The following is a 26,562-nucleotide window of genomic DNA, read 5'->3' as shown; positions in this document are numbered from 1 at the left end:
CCTGGAGCCTGCTTCCGATTCTGTGTCTCCCTCTCTCTCTGTCTCTCCCCCGTTCATGCTCTATCTCTCTCTGTCTCAAAAATAAATAAAAGACGTTAAAAAAAATTTTTAAATAAATAAATAAAACATTTTAAAAAATTTAAACTCTCACCTGCTTTTGTAACGTAAGACATACTGAAACTTTACATTTTGTAGTTAAATGGAGCTTCAAAGTTACTTCTCCGGTGTACCTGGGATTTTCTAGCTTTCACAGACATGTAGTTCCCTTACACGCAGGAATACCAACATGATAACCAGAACTGTCCCAATGATTAAATTTCAGCTAGCAATTCAAAGAAAGTTCATAGCCAACACTATTTACTTATTTATTTGTTTCTTTTTAGGTTTTTTTTTTTAAGTTTATTTATTTTGAGAGAGAGAAAGAGAGCAAGTGTGGGAGGGGCAGGGAAAGAGAGGAAGAGAGAGAATTACAAGCAGCCTCTGCACTGTCAGCACAGAGCACGATATGGGGCTCGAACTCACAAAGCATGAGATCATAAACTGAGCCAAAACCAAGAGTCAGAAGCTTAACTGACTGAGCCACCCACGTGCCCCTAAACCACACTACTTAAATCTTTCAGGTCCAATTGTTCTTCTCTTCTAAAGTCTACCAAGCAGGTGAGAGTCGTGCAACACAATTATATAAATATTACCAGAAATGCTAAAATATATGCAGATTCACACTATGTTTAAAGTTAAAAGTATGGCTCTTTAAAAAGCTTACTCCTGTTTGTGACTCTGCTAAGCCTCCAAGAACAAACTCACTCCTCTTAAATTCCACTGTTACTTGAACCTCAAACGGCATGCCTGGGCAAATTTGATGACTTGGATTTTGTTTTAGAAGCCAGGCTTACTGCCAACTCGGTTGTGTCTACTCCCCTGACCCACCAGGACAGCTTTAGACAACACCTCCCTTATTTATGTTACTGCTGTGAGCAAACTACAGCTTACTATCAAATGTGACTCAATCTACTCAGGTTTCCTATCTCTTAAGAGTAATGCGACTGACTTCACGGTATTATGGCTTCCTCAACCCCACCTCTTATTTAAAATAAAACATCACCATCATCATCTACCATCATTATCACCATCACCAACTACTCAATACTAATAAGGAAAGTAAAGGATGCATTAAACTTCATCATCAGTAACACAACAGCGTATTTTCTCTTAATAGGTATCCATTTTTATATATCAGTATTTTGTTATTTTCTCTGAAGAAAAACAAATTTCATATTTTCTTACCAAAAATGTCCTTGTGATCACATCTCATTGAAAAAGTAAATAAAGAGCAAAACTCAAAAGCAGGACTTGGGATTTGCCCTCAATAAAAATATATACAAATACTGGCAAAGTTTACTGGTTGCCCCAGAAAAGGCAAGTCATAACAGTAAGTTGATTCTACAACTTACGCTAAATTAATAACTTAAATGACTTTAAATGCCTAAGATACAGGCCTTACAAAACTCCTACAATTTCTTGACCATGTATGTAATACTCAACTGTTATATTAGATAATATAACTACTACAGTATTACCTCTACGAATAGTTTAGAATATATTCCAAAATATCCCTTTTGTATTGGCAAATGGAAAACCTAACAAAGTGCAGGTATAGCAATGCTCTTCCACTTTTGAAGTTTCAACACAACATGTGACATTGAAATTTTTCTTCTTCAATTTTCCCCATATTCACTCAACTACATTTATTCATTAACCTCCATCACAAAATTCTGCTAATGCCCCCAGGAACATCTACCCTTATCAGGGAAAGTGTCAAACAGAATATTAAGTTATTCTTCCAACTGAAATGCTGAAATGTTTATCAGTGATGCAATCACCAAATACATATTCTCACTTATATTCAAGACTAAAGAAAAAGCTGACCTATGGTATGAAAGTAAGGCTCACCAGTAAACATCTCCTCTATACACTACCTAACGTGCTGTACAAACATACCATTAAATTTCTACAGGAAACCAGAGAAGTAACTTCCCTTTTTTCATACTGATTTAAATATCCAATTATACTTAGTATGGGTAGCAAATCTACCAACTTTCACACCATACTGAGTAACAATTTGATTCAAGACACTAGAAAAATATAAAAGCTAGGGACCTTCAGCACTTTTATTTAGTAAGATATGACAAATGAGGTTAACAAAAAGAATAAAAGATAAAATACAAAAGTCTATGACAAATATTTCAACTTACCTAAGTAAGGTTTAAATAACTGGATCTCCTATCTGCCCCTATTCTCTCTCAGTGTTTTAGTTTAGCATAGGGAAAAGGATCTAGGGAAGAAGAGGAAATAAAAAATAACCTATCATCAGGGTGTGTGTGTGTGTGTGTGTGTGTGTGTGTGTGTGTTAAGAAATGTTAACTACCAGCACTTAATGAGTACTACTGGACCAAGAACTGTGCTAAGAGCTTTAAATACATCATCTCATTTAACATGGATAAAACAAACACTTTAAAAATTATCAATAGGGGCACCTGGGTGGCTCAGTAGATTAAGTGTCCGACTTCAGGTCACAATCTTGCAGTTCCAGAGTTCAAGCCCTGCACTGGGCTCTGTGCTGACAGCTCAGAGCCTGGAGCCTGCTTCAGATTCTGTGTCTCCCTCTCTCTCTACACCTCCCCCACTCATGCTCTGTCTCTCTCAAAAATAAACATTAAAAAAAAAAAATAAAGACTATGACAATCATCTAGGAAAAGTTCCTCAACTTTATATGGGAAAAAGTTGTGTACTGAAGTACTATCTGATGAAATTACACTTCCTATCCTAAAGTAAATTTCTTATAAAAATACACATTGTATCAACGATATTTCTCCCCTCTTAAAAAAGCAACATTAGGAAAGATATTATGCAGTCAGTATACAGCACACACTCCTCCCAGTGACTCTCATTCAGGACTAGAGAGTCAATATTTAACAACGAACCAAACCCTGAGAGTGAAACTTTGAATGTGAAAAATTATGACATCAAACTAAATTAGAGATATACAAATAATAAATAAATAAATACATAAAGCACCAGAGGCTGCCCTTTATAATGGCAAATAATGCTAGTGAAATACATGAAACACTTATCAATTTAAAATTCTCTATTTACTATTGAAGTATGTCTTCATTTTGAAGCTAGGTTATTAAGAAAAAACTTAAAATAGTTTGATTCATTTATATATATATATATATGTGTGTGTATATATATATATATATATATATATATTTTAATGTTTATTTTTGACAGAGAGAGAGACAGAGCACAAGCAGGGGAGGGGCAGAGAGAGAGGGAGACAAGAATCCGAAGCAGGGTCCAGGTTCACCTGTCAGCACAGAACCTGATGTAAGGCTCAAACTTGGTAATGTTGAGATCATGACCTGAGTCGAAGTCGGATGCTTACCATCTGAGCCACCCAGGCGCCCTGATTCATTTTTAACTGGAAAAATTAAAACTAGCACTGACCTCATATTAAAAAAGAGAGAGAGAGAGAAAGAAAAAGGCTAAGGACTCCAGGGTCTTAATCTCTCTCTTCTCTCTCTACTCTCTCTCTCTTCTCTCTCTCTCTTAATCTCTCTCTTCTCTCTCTCTCTGCCCCTACCCCTTTGCTCTCTCTCTCAAAACTAAACAAGCATTTTTTTTAAAAAGTCAATCATAAATGTATCCAACATTATCAAGTATCAAATCATCTAATGTGTACTTTTAATAAGCTTGCTCTTAGGACATTTACTAATTCGGCCCCTTAGCTTGTCCTCAGTTCCTGTCCATTATCCTCTCCACCAAATATTTTTCAAAAGTCTTCTGTATGGAAAGTTAGAGGTGATACAAGGACTCTTACACCCTCAGACAGATGGAAAACCTGCTGCCAAAATTACCAAGATCTACTGTCTTATGGAACTGACTGATAAAAGCCAAAGAATTGAAACAAGTCTCATTAACTTCCTCTACCACAAAAAAAAAAAAAAAAGTGAGCAATGACTCAAAACTTAAGGAGTATTTATTAATTCAACAAATACTGGGTGCCCACTCTTATGATAAAGGCACTGTACTAGGCACCGATCATATAACTATGAACAAGATACAGACACTATCCCTGCCTTCATGGAACTTTCAATCCAGTAAGGAAAAGAATCCAAAAACAAGTAAACACACTGATATAACCCAACATTGATCTGAATTCTACCAAGCAGTTTTATTCTCATGGCCCACAGTACTGCATATTATCATCCTAAAAGCATGTCAGTTAATCCACTTAGTTCCTTCAAACTACACACTCTAATTATGCTTATTAAAATGAAAACGTGGGGCTCCTGGATGGCTCAGTCGGTTAAGCAAATGACTCTTGATTTCAGCTCAGGTCATGATCTCCTGGTTCAAGAGTTCGAGTTTTGTACGCTAATAGTGTGGAGCCTCTTGGGATTCTCTCTCTCTCTCTCTCTCTCTCTCTCTCTCTCTCTCCCGCTACCCTCCCCCTTTCTAAAGATAAATAAGTAAATTAAGAATAAATTTTGGGGCACCTGGGTGGCTCAATCGGTTGAATGTCCGACTTCAGCTCAGGTCATGATCTCACAGTTCGTGAGTTCCAGCCCTGAGTCAGGCTCTGAGCTGTCAGCACAGAGTCTGACTCAGGACACGAACTCGCGAACTACTGACAGCTCAGAGCCTGGAGCCTGCTTCAGATTCTGTGTCTCCCTCTCTCTCTGCTCCTCCCCTGCTCACACGCTGTCTCTCTCTCAAAAATAAAGATTAAAAAAATTTTTTTAAGAATAAATTTTAAAAAATAAAATAAAATGAAAACTAATTTTGCAAACAAGTAGTTTTGAATATACAAAACATCCTGCCCAGCAGAATTTTTAACTTAGCTGCTACGTGTTCAAAGCAGCACTAGTCAAGATAACCGAAGGATAGAAACAACCCAAATGCCCATCAATGGATGAATGGATAAAATGAGGTATATATAAAATATTCAGCCATAAAAAGGAATGAAGTACTGCTGTATTCTACAACATGCATGACCCATGAAATACTACGCTAAGTGAAAGAAGCCAGACACAAAAGCCCACATTTGTATGATTCCATTTGCATGAAATATCCAGAATTGGTAAATCCATACAAACAAATCCCATATTAGGGACTGGGAAGCCAGGGACTGGGAAGGGACAAAGGAGAATGAGGAGCAACTACTTAAATAGGTTTGGGATTTCCTTCAGGAGTGATGGAAATGTTTTGGAACCTGATAGAAGTGGTTGCACAACACTGTCAATGCACTAAATGTCACTGAATTGCTCACTTTAAAATGGTTATGTCATGTATATTTCATCTTAATTTGAAGAAGAAAGAACACTTAAAAACAGCTGCCGTAATATTTTGAAGTGGATTTTTTGTCAAAGGAAACTATTCAAGTTTAAATTTGGGAATTTCAGTTACAAGTCAAGTTTCAAACCTTAACACCTACTAGACCCATTTTAATACCGAAATGGTTTGGAGAGTTTTATGGCAAAAGTAATCTCTTAAAAAGCTGTTTTCGGGGCGCCTGGGTGGCGCAGTCGGTTAAGCGTCCGACTTCAGCCAGGTCACGATCTCGCGGTCTGTGAGTTCGAGCCCCGCGTCAGGCTCTGGGCTGATGGCTCGGAGCCTGGAGCCTGTTTCCGATTCTGTGTCTCCTTCTCTCTCTGCCCCTCCCCCGTTCATGCTCTGTCTCTCTCTGTCCCAAAAATGAATAAATGTTGAAAAAAAAAAAAAAAGCTGTTTTCATAGCTTTAAATGCTGTCCAATACTTTGGATGTACGTACAATTCCTACTTACATGAGAATACTACGTTATTGATCATGAATTTGCTTTACAGCATTCTCTAATCACATCTGTCCTCAGTAAAAGTTTGCAGACATCAACTATTTATTTTCTTATAAAAATACTCATTAAAACAAGTTGTTTTTACTTTGTTAAATCTCAATAACCTAAACACATAATTCAGTGCCACTACTCTCCACACATGTCACTTTCCCATTTGTGCCTATGTTATAACACACACCACCATTCAGTCTGCCTGGAAGCAGAATTACTTGGGTTATATGTCCCTCTCCCATTTCCCAAGCTCCTTGAGGGCCCTTCAGTCCTTTTTTGCACCCATCATAACACTACAAAGTACCTAACAGTATCTTCAACATACAAGGTGCTCAAGTAATGTCAGTGGAATTGAAATAAATGTATTTTGCTGAAATAATTATGCTAAAAAGACAACATATGAAGACTAAAAGGACTAATAAGACAATACCGTCCAGAGAATCCTTAAGCCTCACGTTTAGGCATGTTTTTCATTGCAACTCTACTGAACAGTCTACTGAACATCATGAAGTAACTCAACTAATACCCAGAAAGAATACGGATTAATCTTATCCATCTCTTTTGAAGTTCGTCTACATATGAAATAGGGAAACTGAACTTAATGAACCACAGTATTCCAAACCAGGTCACAGGAGAGCTCTAAGTCCCCAGCCATCCTGTTTCTATTTCCTGATTGGTCTGACCTCCAAGCATTACGGTGTTCAACTTTCCCAATTCACGACCTCCTTTAAAACATCTTCTGAGGTGGGCTTTTAATTAAAATAAAAACTGACTCCCAGAACTTTCTAGAATTATGAACAGGGCACCCCACTTTTCTTAATCTTTCAAAACACTCTGCTCAAGAAATGTAATTTTCAGAAAAGACCCGTTATAGTTACACTTCGAATTAAATGTGGGCCATAAACTTGCCCAAGTGTTAATACGATGGCATTACTCTAAGAAAGCAGATTTAAACAGACATGTGCACGAATTTCAGAGAACCCTTACACCTCAAGAATGTGCATCTTTAAAACAAAAAATATTAAAAACCTAGGAAAGATGAAAAGTTAAGTGCGCTTACACTTCACAGGGTCAGCTTTTTCTCCGCACCACGCTGGCAAAGCAACGACAAGCAGACACCACTTGGGCAGCGGCCCCGACACTCAGCCTCCAAACCGCAGGCGTCCACTGGCCATAGGAGTCCCGGAGTCGAGTTCCCCACTAGTTCGCATCCAGCCAAGCCCGCGGCCACTTCCACGTCGCTGCGACCCACACAACTCTTCAAGCGATTTAAATCTGCTCTTCATTCACCGCAAGCACAAACACACACACCCACACCCACACACACAAATCCGCTCATCGCGCGCGCGCGCGCGCGCGCACACACACACACACACACACACACACACACACACGATATTACTAAGCCCCAGACAACCAAGCCACCAGGGAAGCGGCGAGCTCTTGCGAACGAGGAGAGGAGACGCTTTTCGGTCCCGCCCCGCCCGGCACCCACCTGCAGGCCGCGAGCCCGAGGACGGCGGCGCCGGCGCCCCGTCCTCGCCAAAGACGAGTTTGAAGTCGAGCTCGTCGTGGGCGCCACAGTTTGCAGTAGTCATCGGCGTGGCCCAGGGTGCTGCGGCTCCTCCTCTGGCGGCGACGGAGGCGGCGGCAGCAGCAGCGGCGGCGGCAGCTCCTCAGCGCCGCTTCATGCCCGGCCGCTCGGGCCAGGAGGTCGCGGCTCCGCGGCAAAGTTTCCGGGCAGGGACCGTGACACCGAGCGTTCCGTTCCGAACTTGAGAGCTGGCCGCGCGCCGAGCCGCACCAGGAGCCGCCGTCACAACCCGTCGCTGGTGCCCAAGCCGCCACGGTCGCCTTAGCTGATATTCCCCGCCCCCCAACAGCCGCCTCAGCCAGCGCGCTGCCGCGCAGGGCTGCACGACTAACCCCGCCCCCTACCGCGCGCCCATCAGAGCGTGCTGCGCATAGGCCACTAGCGCCCCTGCTAGCCCAATGGCTCCGCCCCATCAACGGCCTACCGCGTGATTCCCTCTCCGGGAGAAGGAAGTCACGTGCATAAGGAGAGCTGGATAACCCCAGTATCTCTTGGGAGTTGTAGTTCGGCCGCTATCCTTTCCTCAACTTCTAAACCAGGGCCCTACACCCGCGTGTGAGGCGGATAGCCCTCTGTTATTGGATTGAATGCAATCCAATCCACCCGCCAATCGAAGATCCCATTCCTTACTGGGCAGAGCTCACGTCGAATATGGTTATGGCTTCGGTGAAGGGCGGCTGAAATGTTACTCTAATGGCTGGGTTTGGGGAATGTGTCAGGGCCCCGGAGGGGTATTACGTGAACGCCACTCACACTCTCATCCCGCCACCCCAACCCTAATGGCGGAGCCTGGGGTGAGGCCCGCTGAGCTCCCAGCTCGGTTGGGGCGGAGTCCGAGGAGACCTGCGCTGCGCGAGGAGTCCGGAGTCTCTGCTCCTCAACGATGCAGATCCACCCCTTCGGGGCGGGGCCCGCTCCCAGTAGCGGCGCCTTTGTCCGCGTCGGCTAGCGAGCAACTACTCCCTGGAGGACAGCCAGCGCGTTAGAGGACTCGGCAGAGCCCCATGGGCAAAGTCTGCCCGTTGCTGTAAGCCGACTGAACCAGAAAGCCCGTCGTGAACTCGCACCACTCACGGGCTCGGAGACCTCAGCATCCCGGTGCACATCCGTGAAAGGAGGGCCCGATACCCAAAATGAGTGGTTTGTTAGTGGAGAGGAAGTGACACTGTCTGAAGAACTGTTTTTCGCTCTCGGTTCCTCCCCAGCGAGACTATCTTCCCTTGAGACCCAAGACGCCTCCTCCTGGGCCTGGGGTGGAAGCTGTGCCAGGGGACGCTAAGCCTGGATTGTTTACTTAGGACTCCAAGAGGCAGGGTGGACTGGGAGCTCGAGAATTGGGAGAAGGAGCGGTGACCTACTTCCCTAGCTCTAGGCCCCAAAGGGCACAGTATCAATAGAAGCATGTTGCAGGAACTCAGGGCACTAGGTCTCGGCCTTGGGTGCAGGTGCAAAGGCCCAGGAGCTCTCCCACAAAAAGGAGAAGAGGGCAAAGTGGAGTGCTTTGCAGAAAGGTTTCAATATATGGACCGATACCTGAGCTACCAGGGAGCCCTAGGGAAGGCCTAACTAGGCCTCAAGTCAGGAGGACAGGTAATGTCCAGAGCAGATAAAATGTTCATCTTGGATTGGGCAGAAAACTTTTCCTGCTGAGTGCTCTGTACCCATACCTGTGCTGAACCTAGGAAAGCAGAGATAAATTAGTCTCCCTTCAGGAGAGGGGGAGAGGACAGCAAATCTATAATCACTGTGTGAAGAGATTAGGCTTGTGCCAGGATCTCCAAGAAGGTTCATAATTCCACTGGGGTTACAGGGCCTCCACAGGACTAAGTAGGAATTGGAAAGATGGCCAAGAAGTGAGGAAGATGGTTCCAGGCAGAAAACAGATTGCCAAAAACTTAGAAATCAGAAAGTACCTGCAGTGAGCAGAAGCCAAAGATAAGGCCAGATGAATGGGCAGAGTGCTGCAGGCCACTACAAAGTACCTAGATTTTATCCTGAGGGAAGCAGGGAGCCATAGAAGGGTTTAGAGCAAGGAACTTAACATATTCAGAATTTTGGATGAATTACTGAGTTGTACTGGGGGAGGGTGAAATTAGGGGTAGAAGAAAATAACAGGTCAAGGAGAGGGAGCCAATGGCATTGTGTGGGTGGTACCCTCCTAATGAGCAATTTCAGGATGTGTTGTCATCACCACCACCGACCTCCCCCCAACATACTTTCCAGGTTATTTATCATCTGGATTGAGAAAATGGATCTTTACCTAGCCCCTCTGCCCTCCAAACAAGGGACCCAGCTAGCCAGGCCACAGAGAATGCAAGAGGGAGACCCTGGACCTATCAGCCCTACCACCAGGAAGGGACCACAGAAGCTGGAGATGGTTTGAACAATTCACCAAAGCATCCATCTGTGTGTCTGTTTTACTCATCTGTGTTCCCAGCCACTGTGCACCTGGAGAACACTTAGAAGGGGTCATTTCCTGGGAAGGCTTATGGGCTGGAGAAAACAGAACTCTAACCTAGATTGATAAGGGCTAGAGCATCAGTAGGCACTGACTGTAGGAAAAGTGTCACCATCTTTGTAAGAAAAGCAGCAATGGCTTAGAGCTCTGCAAGGTGGGACAGAGGTCTACCCCACTCACACACACCAATACCTGAACTCTCTCCACTCCTTTTCCTCAGCCAAGGCCTCCCTATCAGCTCTTCCTCAGGCCAGCTCTTCCTCAGTCCAGCTCAAAAGCTCTTTTAGATGGTAAGAGGTCATCTGACCTGCCTCCAGCCTTCTGAGGGCCCTGTGAACCAGGAGGCCAGGGGACCAGTGCAATGGGACTCCTGACTGGTGGACAAGGACTACGGGGATTGCTATTCACCCCCTTCTTCCTCCTCTGTGAATTCCAGCCAGGCCTGAAACTTAAGAAAAACCATTACTTTCATCAGCTGCCATAGGCCTGGACCTGAACCCCACTGCTGAAGGCTCTCCCATGGCCTCTGAGCCATGGGATGGTACAGCTTAGCCCGGCAGGGCCCAGCCCAACCCCTTTTATTCCACATTAGGGAAAATAGGAGCTTTGGAGGAAAGTCAGAGTTTAGAAAAGTTCTTTCTATGCCACATATCCCATGCAACAAGCTTATTTGAGTCTTCTTTTGTGCCTGTTCCCTACTCCCATACTGAGGCTGGCCATAGGGAACACGAGGACTGCCCTTGAGCAGCTCTCAATCTGGGCAAAGGCAATACCAGCCAACTACAAGTGACCAAAGTTGTTTGCTGAAGTCAGCACAGGGTGCTGAGAAGACAAGGTCAGCATTTTGTCCTCAGATGCCAGGCTGAGGAGTTTGGACTTGATCCAGAGGGGAGTGGAGAGCCATGGAAGAATTCTGAACAGGATTGACACTTGGAAGGAACTAAGTGTGCAGGGCTGGAGGGTTAAGAGATTCCCCACTCATCTTTTTACATTTTCTTTCTTCCTTTCTTTTTCTTTTTTCTTTCTTTCTTTCTTTCTTTCTTTCTTTCTTTCTTTCTTCCTCTCTCTCTCTCTCTTTGAGAGAGCATGAGCTGGGGAGAGGGGCAGAGGGAGGGAGAGGGGGGGGGAGAGAGAGAGAGAGAGAGAGAGAGAGAGAGAGAGAGAGAGAGAGAGGATCCCAAGCAGGCTCTACACTCAGTGCAGAGCCCAACATGGGTCTCAATACCATGACCCTGGGATCATGACCTGAGCCAAAATCAAGAGTCAGACACTCACTTGACTGAGCCACTCAGGCGCCCCAAGATTCCCCACTCGTCTTTGCACAAAGTTGTCTTCTTGCTGTGACCTTTGGAAGATGCGCCACCCTCTCCAGCTTTATTCATCCCGCCTTCTCATGTGTCCCCAAAATGTGATGAGCTAAGAGCAAGTCCTCAATCTAGGTGGCTGGAATGGATGACTACGTGTTGTGGACACTAGCCCAGAGAGAGGTTTGGGCATCTAAATGGCCTTAGTTTAAGGTGGGCATGGTGAGAACAATAAGTGGAGCTTTCAGACCCAACTGGGCCCTCCCAATTGGTCCCAGACCTTGGGAAGGTCACTGTGAGACCATGGCAGGCATCATTGAGGTATGCTAAGATGAGACCATTTGAGAGCCAACATATTCAACCAGGAACTTTGCCAGACATCCTCAGTTATGGAACATACACTAGCCCCTCCCTCACCTGCTCCCCTGTGAATGCCCCTCTCCCCAGTGCTTTTCCTGGGCCCTCTAAACCATGGCCTGGATAGCGTGAAGTTCCCACAACACCTTTACTTGACCTCTGCCTTGGGCACAGCTCTCCCGTGCACACACAGGCAGGACTGTGAGCACCTCCAAAGTAGGCACCAGAGCTTTTCAGCTGTCTACCCCTCAGGGGATAACACAGGGACTTGCTCTTTGTAGCTGTTCAGTAAATGCTGAATGAGATCCTTTCATAAGCTCTGACTAGCTCAGGATGCCTGGGGGTCCACTGGGGCCTCTCTGTCTGCCCTGTTCCAGTTGGGATATGACGAAAGACCAAGGGGCATTTTAACTGAGATAGTTTGTGAGAAAAGTCAGAAACTGTGCCTAAAGCTTGATGGTTAAGACTGCAACAAGCCTCAGTCTGTCTCCTGGGTGGGGCTCCTTCTCTTGGAGCACTGGTCTGGGAAGCTAGGGCAGCCCCAGCATAGAGTGACCCCATTAGCCACAGAGTGCCCTATCATAGGCCTATTTATCCTCCAGTCAGCCTCATGCAGGCAGAGCAGCTGATCTCCCTCTCAGAGAGGGCCCTTAGGCCCAAAGAGAACTAGAAGTGACTTGCCCAAGGTCAGACAGCAATGGGCTCTGGGAGGCAGCTGGTAGTGCAGTATCCTTATCTGCATACAGAGGAACAAGTGTGCAGACAGGTGCAGCTCCAGGACTGAAACAGAGGCATCACCGCCTGATCTCAGGCCACCAGGGCCAGGGGCTGCTGGCTGGCATAGGGGCCTGACCCTAGAGACATGGGAGAAACATGGCCTTGGCCTAGAGGGGAATGCCCCTCCCTACAGCACTTGGAAAAGGGGAGGAGAAGTAGTGTGTTTACAGTGGAGGAAGCGGGGGTGGTGCAGGGCAGGGACCTTTGGTCAGAACGCCCCTCCCAGTAAGAGGGGGAGGCCCCATGAGATGTGGTAGCCGTTTGTTTGCTTCTCACTGCCAGGAGGAAATTAAAGAGAATCTGCCACTTCCTTCCGGCCCAAGTGGGATAGTGGGGGCTGGGGGCAAGCAGCGGCGTGGGTGGACAATTTTAAGGGACCCAAACTGCTGGCATCAGCAACCTGTGTTCTCAGTGTCCCCTACCCAGAGCAGACACCTCAGAAGGTCTGAACTCCAGCCAGCTGGGGGTCAGACCCAGGACCTGCCCAACGTATCTGAGCTGGTCCCTCACTAGGGTACCAGATACCCTAACTGTTCCCCAGATTCTATAGCACCTCTCATCAAGAAAGTCAGTTGATGGGCAGTACCTCAGGTTTGCCATCAGTAGAATGGGCTTCTTGGGCCTTTCTGGCTCAGCCCAAGTCCAATGAGCATTAAAGGATACACCCAACCCCCTACTTCCAACCAGATCCATAAGGATGGGTAGGGGATATGCTGTTGGAAGCTCTAGCTCTGCACAGAGGGTGGGAGTGAAATAATTATGCCAGGCCATGAGTCTGTGTGTGACAATGCCCAGGGCTGAAGCAAGTAGCCATGGGTAAGGGTAGAGGTGTCTTTATTGCACTGTACCAATGTCAAGTTGAGGAGGTGCCACCCAAAAAGTTCCTGTTTTCAAAGAAAATACTGAGGTCACTAGGAACTTGGCCCTGTTACTCAGATCCACCAAAGAAGATGTGCACCCTAGGAACCCTTTGGTTCAGGCTGATGGACCAGGCCAGGACCTCTTAACTCCTGCCAGGAACAGTCAGCAATTTGTCCAATGGCATCAGATTCATGCTTTGCACCCACAGCCAACTTACGGCCAGGCCCCTGAGGGGGATGGCCAAGGTAGGGACAATGGTCACCAGCCTTCCAGGGGGCTCTCTTCACCACTTCCCAAGGCCACAAAGGGCTTCTTGCACAGCTTCCCAGGCACTGCTGGCTCCTGAGCTCTGGGACCCCCAGGATCTTGGTCAGGGGCTTCCCGCTTGCGCTTGTGCAAGGAGGGGCTCTCTTCACCCAGCCGACCTTCAGGGAGGCCCCGGCTCCGCAGACAGACGATGGCCGCAGCCTGCTCTGCCAATTTCTTAGACTTGTCCCTGGGCAGATGAGGTATGGGACAGTAAGGCAGGTAGACAGGCAGGCTGGCTCCAGGACTAGAGGCTGGAAAGGCCTGACTCTACACACCCTTGACAAAGATTCTGACAAAACTGAGGAAGGGGTCATTACCCAGGGATGCCACTGCCCAGGTACACCATCCTCCCCAAACCCTCTTACATCAATGTTGGGTACAGGCCCCTCATCCCAAGCCCCAAGCCCACTGATGAGGAAACTCACCACAAGGTGGACTGGTACTTTTGCTCAGCAACAGTCACAACAGAGCAGAAGAGGCGATCCAGGGGGCGCTGAACCTGGTGCAAAGAGAGCAAAGGCAACAGGGATGGCTACATGGGGACGAGAGGAATGAGCCCTGGGGCTCACCTGCCAGGATCACAAGGAAGGCAAATAAAGGAAGTACTTCCCACCTAAGTTAAATGAAGGCTACTTGTATCACATGCTCCTCCCTAGCAGAAGTGCCTGGGCATCTGCCAGGGAAGAAAGACAGATACACAAACAGGTAACGACATTCCAGTATTTCAGGAGTTCAATCAGGGACCTAAGCAAAGGGCCATCAGAGCCCTTAGCTGCGCGTGACTATGGATCCTGCTTCTACTGACATCTGGATGGGCTAGGTCACCCAAAATGAGGAGGAGTTCACCAGATGGCAAAGGGGTAAGACGGGGCAAGGATGTGGCAGAGAAGGTACACTTGGCAGAGTGACCAGATGATGTGGCTGGACAGAGAGCAGAGTGGACGAGACATGAAGCAGAAAGGCATGTGGGAGGCCCTGTGCTCTGTGTTGAGGTGCTGGAGCTTGATCCCAAAGGCACTGGGGAGAGGATGAGGACTTGAGCAGGGAGGCAGAGGTCAGATTCGCTTTGGAAAACTCGCTCTGGGAGAGGGGGACACAAGTCCCAGAAGGTACAAGTTTAGAGGTCAGAAGGTCAGTCCAGAAGAGACAGTGCAGCTTAAACAAGACATGGCCATGGGGACCAGAGGAGGTGAAGCAACACTGTCTTAAAGTTTCCACCAAGGGGCCTCAAGTCTGGGGCCCAATTCTGTGCCCCAGTGGCTAAGGCCTGGTCCAAAAACATGTCTAACTTTTAGGTTTGAGCATTCTTCCTAAGTAAGCCAATAGGCCCTTTCCAGAGAAGTCTCCCTTGTCTAAGCAACACCACTGGCAGGGACTGGCCCAAGCAACCCCTTACATAGGCCTCAAGTTCAGTGTTATGAAAGTGGCCAGAATTAGACAACAGGCTCACTGACACAGAGAAGGGGCTATCATATCAGCAACTGGTCCGGCCGCCAGCAACCATTGCATATTGCAAGCCCACGGAAGACAAAGCCAGGCTCCAGCCAAGTAGTCTTGAGTTCAGGGTACAGGCTATGAGTGTGTTGGGGGTGATGACATCGGCCGTGGGAGCACTCTAGGGCCAGGTGCAGGACCTCACCGTGTCATACACAGGCTGCGCCAACTTCTCCCTCCGGCACCACTCCAGCAGGCACATCTTGGGGGTGATCTGGGGTGAGTATGCCCTCCTGGGAAAAGGAGAGGAAGGAGTCAGGGCTCACCCACCATCACCACCAGGCTTCTGCCTCAGGACTTCTATACTTATTCCCCTGAGCTCCCATTTCTGTTCCACCAGTGGGGTGTGGCCTGGGTTCTGCCTAAAAGGAAGATGGGCTTCAGCATGCTTGAGGAATTGCGATAGGATGTGAAATCCCGGCACTCTGAACTCTAGCCTGGAAAACAGCCTTCAAAAGCCAAAAAGGAAGGTCCAGTTTGCCTCTTAAAACAAGACAGGGGGCGCCTGGGTGGCGCAGTCGGTTAAGCGTCCGACTTCAGCCAGGTCACGATCTCGCGGTCCGTGAGTTCAAGCCCCGCGTCAGGCTCTGGGCTGATGGCTCAGAGCCTGGAGCCTGTTTCCGATTCTGTGTCTCCCTCTCTCTCTGCCCCTCCCCCGTTCATGCTCTGTCTCTCTCTGTCCCAAAAATAAATAAAAAACGTTGAAAAAAAAATTAAAAAAAATAAAAAATAAAAAATAAAAAAAAACAAGACAGGAGGGAGTGGGTGGTGGTTGGGAATATAGATGGCCACACAGCGGTCTCAGATCCAGCTTACTACCCACCCTTATCATGTCCCCTGAGTATCAAGATGATCTGTTTCTGCCTCGGACACAGTGTACTCTTATTTCCAGAGTCAGAGCCAGTCGGTGATAGGGTGACAGAGTGGGAGGCACTATGTTCCAACTTCCCACCAGGAGCTCTCCCCAGATATGACTGACCAACTATGCCCACACTCCTTCCTCCCAAGCCCTTGCCAGACAAGACTGGCTCCCAGTATGGGCCCAGGGACCTGAGAAAGGCTCAGATCCCAGATGGCAGAAGACAAGGATGAGGACCTTACTCCAAGCTGAGTCACACTCTGAAGGAATAATCATCTTGAGGCTACTTCTGCCTAAAGAGGGAACCACAGGGCTGGTATGGGGCAGTGAGTATGGGGCAGTAGGTATGGGCAGGGGTTGCACAGCCAGATGAGGGCGAGGATACCACTGCCTTGGAGGCAGCTAGATGCTCAGAGCCAGGGGAATAGCATAGACTTTCAAGAACAGGAGACAAGTTCTCCATCCCAAGTTGTGGGAGGGGGTGGATCAAAGAAAAGGTGTTTAGTCACACTTGAGACAACATGCACACCTCTGACAGTGCTGCCTGGGCTTTTTCAGGGGCCGTGTTCCTCAAAACGCCATCTCTGGGACACTGAAAAATGAGAACGAGTATCCAAACCCAGAAGACTTGTAGTCCCTAAGCTTAGCATTAACCATGTACAGCAGCCAGCTGAGGGCGCTGGCCCCAGCCAAGCTGAGGCCAAGCTGCAGACCTACCGGTCAAACTTGACAGCCATCTTAATGATACCAGAGGTGTCTTCAGCTGGTTCCCCCACTGCCTCTGGGGTCCTGGCTAAGAACTCAGCCCGCCGGGCATTCAGCTCTTGTGTCATCTCCTCGTAAAAGGCACCAAGGCCAAAGGCCTCACTGTGGAGGGATAAGCAATGCAGTGTAAGTCCTTTAGTGGAATCAACATCTAGGAAACTACTGCAGGAGCCCAGGGCCTTGCCATTGAGAAATGCCCCTCCTCCCCACCGCCGCCCCACATATATATGAAAACACCACTGAGATCTAGCCATTAGGGGGTGCCTCCTACCTACCCCTGGGATCAGCCTGGACTGGCAAAGAGTGAATGTGAGCCTCTGGGGGTGGACACTGGAAGACAAGCTGGGGTGGGTGGAAAAGGCTGTAAAGGTCACCTCTACCACCTAACCCCAGACTCTCTTCCAAAGAAGAAAACACATGCAAGTGACCCTAGCCAACAGTGAGTGAACTGACCTACACTGAACAAGCGCCTGGCTTATGCACAGCCTCATCCTCATGTGGACCCAAGGGAGAAAGAGACAGAGGCCACGACCACTAAGTGGTTCCCCACTTCCTGCCCCAGCCACAAGCAGTTAGGCCTAGACTAAACTGAGGTACCATCAAGAGCTACAAAATTATACTCTTTCTCTTGAGCTCATTAGACACCTGAGTCAACCCTGGTTAAGCTATGTGGGATAGGGACTGAACCAACACCACAAGCACAGGGTTGGGAAGAGTCTTCTGGCAACTCTTTTCCCTGCTAGGAAGCATCTTGAGGACCAGAGGGTATTTGTGAGGATGGGTGCCTGGGCACAAACATAGTTTAGAAAAGTTTCTTTGATGGGGCACCTGGGTGGCTCAGTCGGTTAAGTGTCCAACTTTCAGCTCAGGTCATGATCTCACACTTCATGGGTTCAAGCCACACACTGGGCTCCGTGCTGACAGCTTGAAGCCTGGAGCCTGCTTCAGATTCTGTGTCTCCCTCTCTCTCTGCTCCTCCCCTGCTCATGCTCTGTCTCTCTTTCTCAAAAATAATAAACGTTAAAAAAAATTTTTAATTAAAAAAGAAAAGTTTCTTTGAGGAAGGAGGAAGCAGACAGCCAACATGAGGGGGAGAGAGCATTCAGGCAGAAGACCCAGTTTGAGTACAGGTGTGGGCCTGGGGAAATAGGTAAATATGGAGCCAAAGGAACAAGTACTAGGCCACGTTGTGAGGGGCCCCAAAGGTCAACCACCTGAACTGGAGCTATATCAAATGTAGAGGACCATGGGGTAGCCTCCCAGACTGCAAAGTGATGGGGTGTGGGCACAGGCTCAGGCCAGGGGCTCAATTCTGACCATTGGGTCTTGATGGCCTGGTGTGTGACAGATCTGTTACTGTGAAAGTCCCTTCTTCCCCAGGAATTCCCAAGCCCAGTCCCCAGATTCCTCCATCCTACTGGCACTCTAGTTCCCAAAATTCTGCTGTGAGATCAGTCCAGAGATGGAAATTTCCAAAGGTTTCTTAAGTATCCTATTCTGTGAGGCAAAACTGCATCACCACCCCACTCCAGTACATCCACCTCCAGAAGTTGTATCCCTGGTCCCCTGATAGTCAACTAGGGCTCATAGTCAAGTCTGGGCAACGTCTGCAAGTAATTATGGACAGCCATTGCCTCTCTCACCAAATTTCCTGGGAAGACTGGGCGGCATGGAGCAACCTTCCCTGGGGCGACTCCAACTGTTCTCGTAGCATCTGGCACAAGCAATACTTGGTGTTGGTGTAGTGGTTTTCATACTGCACAGCCTGAGGGAAGAACCAACATGAGCCTACTTGCTGCCCAGGTTCTGAGGCCTGAGCTATGGCAGGGAAAGGGCCTCCAAGAGGGCATCAGAGGTATGCTTGCAGATGAGGTAGTGTGACCTCATAAGAAAAGCCATCTCCATCCTGGCCATTTACTCCTCCTGTGGCACAACGCTCAAGAGTCATAGCTGAGGGTCAGGAGCATATTCTACTGAACAGCCTGACAGAAGTCCAGATGTGTGGGGACCCCTTCCTGCTTCAGCCACCATAGGCTACCACAGAGGACCTGCCGCCATTCCAGGGCAGGGAGGAGGAGCAAGTCAAAATCTGGTGCGACAGGAACAGCACCAGGACAGGGGTGAGATTCTTCTATCTCTAAACACAGTGTAGAACAGCCTGTCTCCAGTCTACGGCCATACCACCCTGAACGCGCCCGATCTCGTCTGATCTCGGAAGCTAAGCAGGGTCGGGCCCGGTTAGTACTTGGATGGGAGAACAGCCTTCTCCAATCTCCCCCGCCATGGGTAAGGCACAGCACAATGTGCCAGTCGTGTTCACATGTTACTTGTCAATTCACTGAGCTTCACAAGCGTGAGGTGCAGTTGTTACCCCTACTCCACAGACTGGAAATGCAGCCTCGGGAAGCAAGCTGACTGCACAGGGATACCCAGTAGAAGCCTGCCTGGCTGGGTAGACAGAAAAGCAGTGAGTGGAGGGTGCCCCAGCCTCTAGAACACCCTCCCACCCTTCGCCCCCTACACTCTTCTAATCTCTCCACCTAGGCCTGTATCTTCAGTAACCGGGAAGGTACCGTGACATGCTGAGGACAAAGCAGAGATACGTTGGTAAAGCCCCAGCCGGTGGCAAGGCCTTGATCCAGCTTGTCAGAAGGCACCTGACGAGACCAGCAGCAGCCCTGCCTAAGCTTGAAAGCCACTCCCCTCCTTCAGGACTACAGCTCTTGAGAAACTGCCAAAGGATGGACTGAGCAAGAATGACAACATCACCTTTTACCCAGTGAGCAAGCTCAGCACAGCTGAATGTATCTTCTCTGCTACAGACTTGCTACTCAGGTGGAAGAGCTAGATAGGCGACCTAGGCTAAGGCAAGGTCTCTAGCTGACTCAGGGTACTGGATGGCCTGGTGGTCACAAACCTGCCCAACAGGACACCTGGAACCCAGGAGATGAGGGCTGTAGTATCAAGCTGGGGAGGCTCTAGGGACAGAAACTGCCCATCTTTGGGCAGTTAGAAGCCTCAGGGCCTCCTACCATACCCAGCTTGCACAGTCCCAGGGATACCTACATGCCATGGCAGCCACAGAGCCAAAGGCATGGCCATGGCCTGAAGGGGGCATGGGCAGTCTGAGGATCTGAGAAGCTCCTGACCCTCCTAGGAGGGTGCAACTCCCAGTATCGAAGAGGATGAGGGCTAGACTCTCTGCTCAGGCCCAGTGCACTGATGAATTAGAAGTCCACCGACTGTCTCTCTGCCTGCAGACATGTACAGCTAATCACAGAGACTCACACAATTCCAGGATTGTACCAAAGGGACAGGGCAGGTGAACTGGTCAAAAAATTCCTTTAGAGGGATGGGGCACCTGGATGGCTCAGTCGGTTGAGCATCTGAGTTAGGCTCAGGTCATGATCTTGTGGTTCATGAGTTCAAAGCCCACGTTGGTCTCTGTGCTGACAGCTCAGGGCCTGGAGTCTGCTTTGGATTCTGTGTCTCCCTCTCTCTCTGCCCTTCCCCTGCTCATGCTCTCTCTCTCAAAAGTAAAAAATAAATAAATAAAAAAAATAAAAAAGAATTTTTTAAAATTCCTTTAGAGGGAAATGTTTCTGGCACTACAATCAAGCTCTCAGTGAGAGGAAAAAGCTAGTCCCTAAGGAGAGGGTTAAAGTTAGGCTATTCCCTAAGTCAGAGGTTAAAGCGTTCTGGGAATGAGCAAGAGAAGAGTTTTATTTTATTTCAAATAAGTCAACTCTACACCCAGTGTGGGGCTTGAACTCACGACCTCAAGATCACCAGCCACATGCTCCACCAACTGAGCCAGCCAGGCACCCCAGCAAGAGAATAGTTTTAGAAGTGATTCTGATGCATGACAAGATGCAAAGTCTCTGTACAGATAATCTATCCTCAACAATAGTTACAATGGCTTTTCTTAGCTGTAGCTGTTCAGGCACCAACCACTGGCATGAGTGTCTTCAGTGACACAGATCCCATTGTCGTTGTGCATGCGTGTATGTGTGTGTGGAGGATGTGAGAGAGAAAGATTCACATGTTTGGGGCCTTAGCAGCATCCTGAATCCCAGGGTCCTTGATAGGACCTCATTGCCTAGAAAGCTTTAGAAGGAGGTGATGGTAGGGGTTGCCCCAGCATCCTCTCTTCACATTGAAACCAAGGAGACCCAATGCTACATTATAAGAACTACAAAGAGAAGGAGAGGAACAACAATGGCTGCTGGGGGCTGGGGCTCACCCAAGGCACCTTCTGCAGGAATGTGGCAGACAGTGAAAAATGTTTCTTTTGAAAAAGTGCATAGACGTACATATCGGATGTACTTCTGCATGACCTCCTCCAGGGGTCGCAGACCCTCCTTGAGGAAGATGGATGGGTTCCACATGGCGGCTCGGGCCACCATCACTGAAGAGGCTGCTGTGGCTTGTCGAAAGTCCTCTATGTCCAAATATTCTTGGATGTGGTCATGAGATCCTCCGCTGAAAGGCAACAGGGGAGTGAGGGGTATCCTCATACTAGCATCTTCAGAAAAAAGCAACTCCCAGATCTGCTACTCATTAACCATGTGGCTTTGACCAAATCCTTCAGCTGTGAGTACTTTGGGAGACTGGAGGTTAGAACACACACCCCACTGTGGGGTCAGAAACACCAAGTGAGATAACACAGTGAAACAGCCTGAACCAGGCCTGGCACTTAACAGGTGTCTCAGAGATTTTACCTTCCTTCCCTCCTCTTCATTCTAAACAGTGGCTAAAGCCAACCCAAATCTGAAGACATAGGTCTGTTAAGTGGATGCTGGGATCACAGAAAGATCCCCAGCCTGGAGCACCTATATACCTACTAACAGGTGGGTCAAAAACCACAGACACAGTGGTGATCATGAGAGGAAGGAAGGAGGCCCAGTTTGGTTGCAATTTCCCTTCCTGCCACCCCGAGGCCCCAAGGGCCCCCTTGGAAACTGCTCCATTTGCATCTGTTCCATTGGGGGCCAGGTGGCAGCCTCAATCCAGGCACGGCCTTATATGTATGGTGGGGAAGACCCTCAGGTGGCAGCAGCAGCAACAGGATCCAGGGTCTTGAATACCCTACCCTCTCCACGCCAGCCCTAAAACTCCTGGCCTGGGAACAACCAAGCCTGGCTACCACCCCCAACCTTAACTCGCTCCGTCCTTCCCACCAGGCAGGCATGCCCTTTGTCAGGACTTCGGGGCTTTAGAATTTCTGTTCCCATCTTGCCATCAGGCTCTATGCCATCCTAAGGTGCAAGGCTGCACTGGACTGGCCCACATGGCCAGTGCCCCAATGACAACTGGACACTGTCTTACTGCTAAGCCTCTGGGCTGGTCACTGGTACCTCAGAACTGTCAGTCTCATTCCCTGGTCCTATGGCTGCCCAGAATGCTTGTCTGGGCTTTGGACTGTGACCTGCCTTATGCCCCCTGAGCCATACTTCTGTATGCCCTGGCTTGGGACTACTCACCCTACACCCTGCACACCTAACTCTGGGTGTGACATCACTTTTGCCTTGGGTCTGCTTCAGCGGCCACTTTCTTGCTCTCCCTGTCTCCTGAACACTCCTACCCTCAACCCATCTATCAAAATGCCCTGGGACCCTGCCTACTGCACACCTACATCGGCCACTCACCAGAGGCTAGTGGACACAATAGGTACTTTTCAGCTTCATGTCCAACCTCATTTTTTTGTACTACCCTTTTTTCCTTTTCCCTTAGGTCATTTTTTAATGCTAGCTCATTCCATTTTTTGTATGCCAGCTCAAACTTCTCTGAGTGAGGTGGAGCACAAAAAAGTAAACGATGAGGAAGAGAGGCTTACTTGGCTATGACAGGAATGGAGAGGGTTTCAGCAATGGCTCTGATGGCTTCACAGCTTACAGGGTGCTGAGGTCTTTCTTCCCGCTTTCTTGGAGATAAAGAAAAAAGGATGGGCTGAGGGCTGAGGCCATATCACAGTTCAAACTAAGGTTTACCTTAGCCAAACCCTACCATCCTCCCTACTGAACCTCAGGAAGGCCATGTGGCCATGAAGGACAGGGTTCTGGGCTGCAGAGGATGGCTCTCCATGACCTCTGTTGTAAGGGGCAGGAGCAGCAGAAGTCCCTGCTGAGAAGGCAAGTCCAGCCCTTGCAGGCCTGCAGGTGAGGTGTGGCTGCACAGGGCTGGTGTGGGTGGCCTGGCTCCCAAGGTCACACTGCCTTTCCTTGGCTTCCCTTCACCTGTGCCAGAGATGAGGGACAGTGCTATAAGAACGCTGCCCCTACTGTCCCGGTGCTGCCCTCCCCACGAGACTGGGAACAGCTGCTGCCCTCAGACTGGCCACTCCCACACAGCTGCCTATGCTGAGGCTGAGTTGGGCAGCTGATCCTGGGGAGAGGCACCTGGCACAGGGCAGACCCAGCAGGCAGGACAGGCCACAGATCATGGCTGTCACAACAAGCCCCGGAGAGGTAGGACCACAACCTAAGCCCTCTCCTTCCAAGGTCAACTGCAAGAGGTTCTTGTGTATGAGTGAATGAGTCTTAGAGATGCTGAAGTGAAGCCTGATCTAAGCTATGCTCAGGAACAAGCAAGAGAGATGGTCAACCAGACAGCCCTTGCTCAGGTCTTGTCTGCGTGCATCTCCTCTGGTATGCTCCTCAACAAAAGAGTCAGGAGGCTCAACAAAAGCCTCAGAAGGCCCTGTCAACCCATCCTCACCTCTATCTCCCCACACCCCAGCAGCCCGTTTCAGCCCAGAACCCATCCTCAACAGCTCTGATGGCCAGAAAGCCCCTCTTTAAACTCACCCGAATCTGTCTTCCTGGTGTTTCCAACTACTGGTAAAAAGGAATAGCTGTATTTATTCAGAGAACACCATATGCCAGGCACTGTGCCAAGGCTATATATTCACAACCTCATAAAAGCCTCAAGACAACCTTATAAAGCAGAAATTATCTTAATTTCCAAATGAAAAATGTGGTACTCAGAGAGGTTAAGTGATTTATCCAAGGATATACAGCCAACAAGCAGCAGAAATGGGAGCCCAAACCAGGCAGTCTGAGCCTAGAGCCTGCTGCCACAGGGAGGAGCTTGCATGTACACGTGTGTAGCCTTTCCCCGCCCCCTACTGGCTTCAGCCCACACAGCTCTCCTTTTCTCTTACACATGTTGGGAGTTAACATTTTCTCTGAAAATGCTGTCATAGACACATCCAGCAAAAAGTGGGCTGTTCCTATAAGAACCCTGAACCCAAAAGGAACATCACTCAGAGAAGAGAGGTCACTCTGGCCAAAGTCTGTTGACCTGGGATTCTGTACAAAACTACATCATAGGGGTGCATGGGTGGCTCAGCCGGTTAAGTGTCCAACTCTTGATCTCACCTCAGGTCATGATCTCACGGTTCATCAGGCTCTGCACTGACGGCACAGAGCCTGCTTGGGATTCTTTCTCTCCCTCTCTCTGCCCCTCTCTCACTCGCATTCTTTTGTGTGCTCTCCCTGACTCAAAATAAGTAAACTTCACCAAAAAAAAAATGTACATCATGGACACACGGAACAAATCTAACTGGGAAACCAAAAGTAGCCTTCAGCAACACCTCAGCTCCCAGAAGACAGCATATTAGCTACAGATACAAGAGCTGCTTAAAGTAGTCACTGTGACAGCTGGCAGTCCAAGAAGGGCAGACAAAAGAGACAATGACGTTAAAAGCAGAGCCATCTGCATGGGGTCATTTGGGGGAGAAGCTATTGCTCAATGTATTGGAAAGCAAATGAGATTCAGAGTCAGAGTTCTAATTCCACCACTTCCTGGCTGCACAGTACAACTGTGGACCTATCACTCAATCTCTACCATTTACACATCCTGAGGGTAGGGGCGTTTCCCCTTCCTCTTGTGTCTTTAAACTCAATCTTCCTCTCCTTCTCTGTCTCTAAACTCAGTGTAGTGTCTACCACCAGTAGGTGTTCAGTGAATGAAACAAAGAAAAATGCCCACCCATGAAGGGTTTAGCTGCCCTCAGGACTCAAAGGATGTCAAAGAGCTACGCAGAGGCAGGCTGCATATGTAGAAGAAAAGTTGGCTGTCACCTAGGGTCTGACAAAGGATTGTTACGATGGTTGAGGACTGCAAGTCAGTCACTAGATAGGGAACCACTCACCTCCCATGAACTGCAACGGCAGCAATGCCAGTCCTTTCTATCCGCTTCACAAGGCTCAGGGTATCTTCCAGCTGGGGAAGAGGACAGTCCAGGGTGGTTAGAGAAGCTACCCAGCGAATAGCTGCCAGCTCCAAAAGTGAGCTCAGCCCCACTCCCTCCACCAACCTAAGTCAACTGTCCTCGAGAACCATTCACCTCCTCCCAAAACAACATCCTTTGAAAAAATGGACCTTGAAATGTAACACATCATCCTTACCGAGGGCAGGATGCGAATCTTGCAGGTCACAGGTCTGCGAGTCCCTTTAACAAGAGTGCTGAGGATCTGCAGAGAAGAAAACACAAACATTTCTGGAAAAACCACCACAACTGCTCATACCAATTAACTCTGTTACAGACCTGTGCATTAGGTGCATACAGTGATGTATGTCAATTCCTTGGTAAAACTAGAAAATCTTTCCAATTTTTAAAAAAGTTTCAGCTTGGGGCGCCTGGGTGGCTCAGTCGGTTAGGCGGCCGACTTCGGCTCAGGTCATGATCTCGCGGTCCGTAAGTTCGAGCCCCGCGTCGGGCTCTGTGCTGACAGCTCAGAGCCTGGAGCCTGTTTCGGATTCTGTGTCTCCCTCTCTCTGACCCTCCCCCGTTCATGCTCTGTCTCTCTCTGTCTCAAAAATAAATAAACGTTATAAAAAAAATTTTTTTTTAATAAAAATAAAAAAGTCTCAGCTTAACATACTCCCTCCTCCAAAGGATTCTGAGGCCCAGTCCTGGTTGAGAACACACGGCTGACAGCTTCATTCCTGCGTGAAAGCAATGTTCCCTGAGTGCTGTTCCAGGATCTACTGAGTGAGAGAGCAAGGAAGGTTTTACAGGTCCTGGGCCCTGTCCTCATATGCCTCTCTTTAGGTGAGTCAGATATACAGAAGTGAAATGGCAAAGGAAAAAACAACATATTCAACACATTATAAAGTGTTAATTTGCACAGTAATTGCAAAGGACTTCAAAGAAAGATCAAGAAGTTATACAGGAAAGTGTCAGAGAAGTGTCAAGGCCAGGTCACGTATGAATCAGAGATCAAGAGACATGCAGATGACAGTGAATGTCTGTGGCATTGCTATCTTCTTCCCTTATCGAAAATTTCAGGCCAGGGGTGCCAGGCTGTCTCAGTCACACAGCATCCAACTCTTGATCTCGGGGTCATGAGTTTGAGCCCCATGTTGGATGTAGAGATTACTTCAAAATAATAATTTTTAAAAAACTTTTTTTTTTCTTTTTAAATTTCAGTCTAGACAAGCTGGAGGGAAGGTGATCCCGAGAGCTCTCTTCTAAGAACTGACTGCCAGAAGAGCAGAAAGGACACCCACGCAGCTGGTGCCAGTCTTGGTTCTAGACAAGTGGGGGCAGCAGAGAGCGAGACTGAAAGAACCAGTCGAGGAGGCCTTTCAGGGACATTCTCTGGCAAACCGCTCGAGAAGACATGAGACGAAGAGGCTGGGCTGACAAGGCACGTTAACAGATCACAGGCAAGACAGGGCCTGTTGGCCCAAGGACCAATGCCAAAGACTGGCAGGAAGGAACAGTCCCCAGATGCTGCCCCAGGAGGCATACTGGACCTGTGGTCCTAGGGTCACTCTGGCAGGCCTTAAGGGGGCAGCTACCCTTTAAGGCAGTGGGGGTGGGGAACTGCCAAGTCCACTGAGATACACAATAAAAAAATTCTCCCTTGAGTCCTATCCCTCACGCTAA

General features: G+C 48.3%; 2 protein-coding genes across 7 annotated transcripts in view; both read right to left on the bottom strand.

The window, feature by feature from the left end:
* NFATC3 (nuclear factor of activated T cells 3) overlaps positions 1-7,749 on the bottom strand; it is a 137,693-nt gene extending 129,944 nt beyond the window's left edge. For all 4 annotated transcript variants that reach the window (XM_047078632.1, XM_047078628.1, XM_047078630.1 and 1 more), the window contains exon 1: positions 7,382-7,749. In XM_047078632.1, coding sequence (XP_046934588.1) covers positions 7,382-7,484 — 103 coding nt within the window. In that variant the 5' untranslated portion in view covers positions 7,485-7,749. The remainder of the gene's footprint in view (positions 1-7,381) is intronic.
* Positions 7,750-13,161: 5,412 nt separating this feature from the next.
* The window catches only part of DUS2 (dihydrouridine synthase 2), a 50,187-nt gene continuing 36,786 nt past the window's right edge, over positions 13,162-26,562 (bottom strand). For 2 of the 3 annotated variants that reach the window (XM_047078626.1, XM_047078625.1), the window contains exons 8-16: positions 25,076-25,141; positions 24,820-24,890; positions 22,501-22,587; positions 20,978-21,146; positions 18,308-18,429; positions 16,617-16,766; positions 15,186-15,273; positions 13,972-14,045; positions 13,162-13,733 (exon numbers count right to left, since the gene is read on the bottom strand). In XM_047078626.1, coding sequence (XP_046934582.1) covers positions 13,496-13,733; positions 13,972-14,045; positions 15,186-15,273; positions 16,617-16,766; positions 18,308-18,429; positions 20,978-21,146; positions 22,501-22,587; positions 24,820-24,890; positions 25,076-25,141 — 1,065 coding nt within the window. In that variant the 3' untranslated portion in view covers positions 13,162-13,495. Of the gene's footprint in view, positions 13,734-13,971; positions 14,046-15,185; positions 15,274-16,616; positions 16,767-18,307; positions 18,430-20,977; positions 21,147-22,500; positions 22,588-24,819; positions 24,891-25,075; positions 25,142-25,552; positions 25,744-26,562 lie in introns of those variants that run through there. The other variant, XM_047078627.1, reaches the window with a different exon arrangement.

The sequence above is a fragment of the Lynx rufus genome, unplaced genomic scaffold (assembly GCF_022079265.1).
Source record: "Lynx rufus isolate CCGP_SWC_20201006 ecotype Redwood Valley unplaced genomic scaffold, mLynRuf1.p SCAF_16, whole genome shotgun sequence".
Lineage (NCBI taxonomy): Eukaryota > Metazoa > Chordata > Mammalia > Carnivora > Felidae > Lynx > Lynx rufus.
The sequence above is the reverse complement of the archived record's forward strand: the minus strand, read 5'-3'. Positions and strand labels throughout refer to the sequence as shown.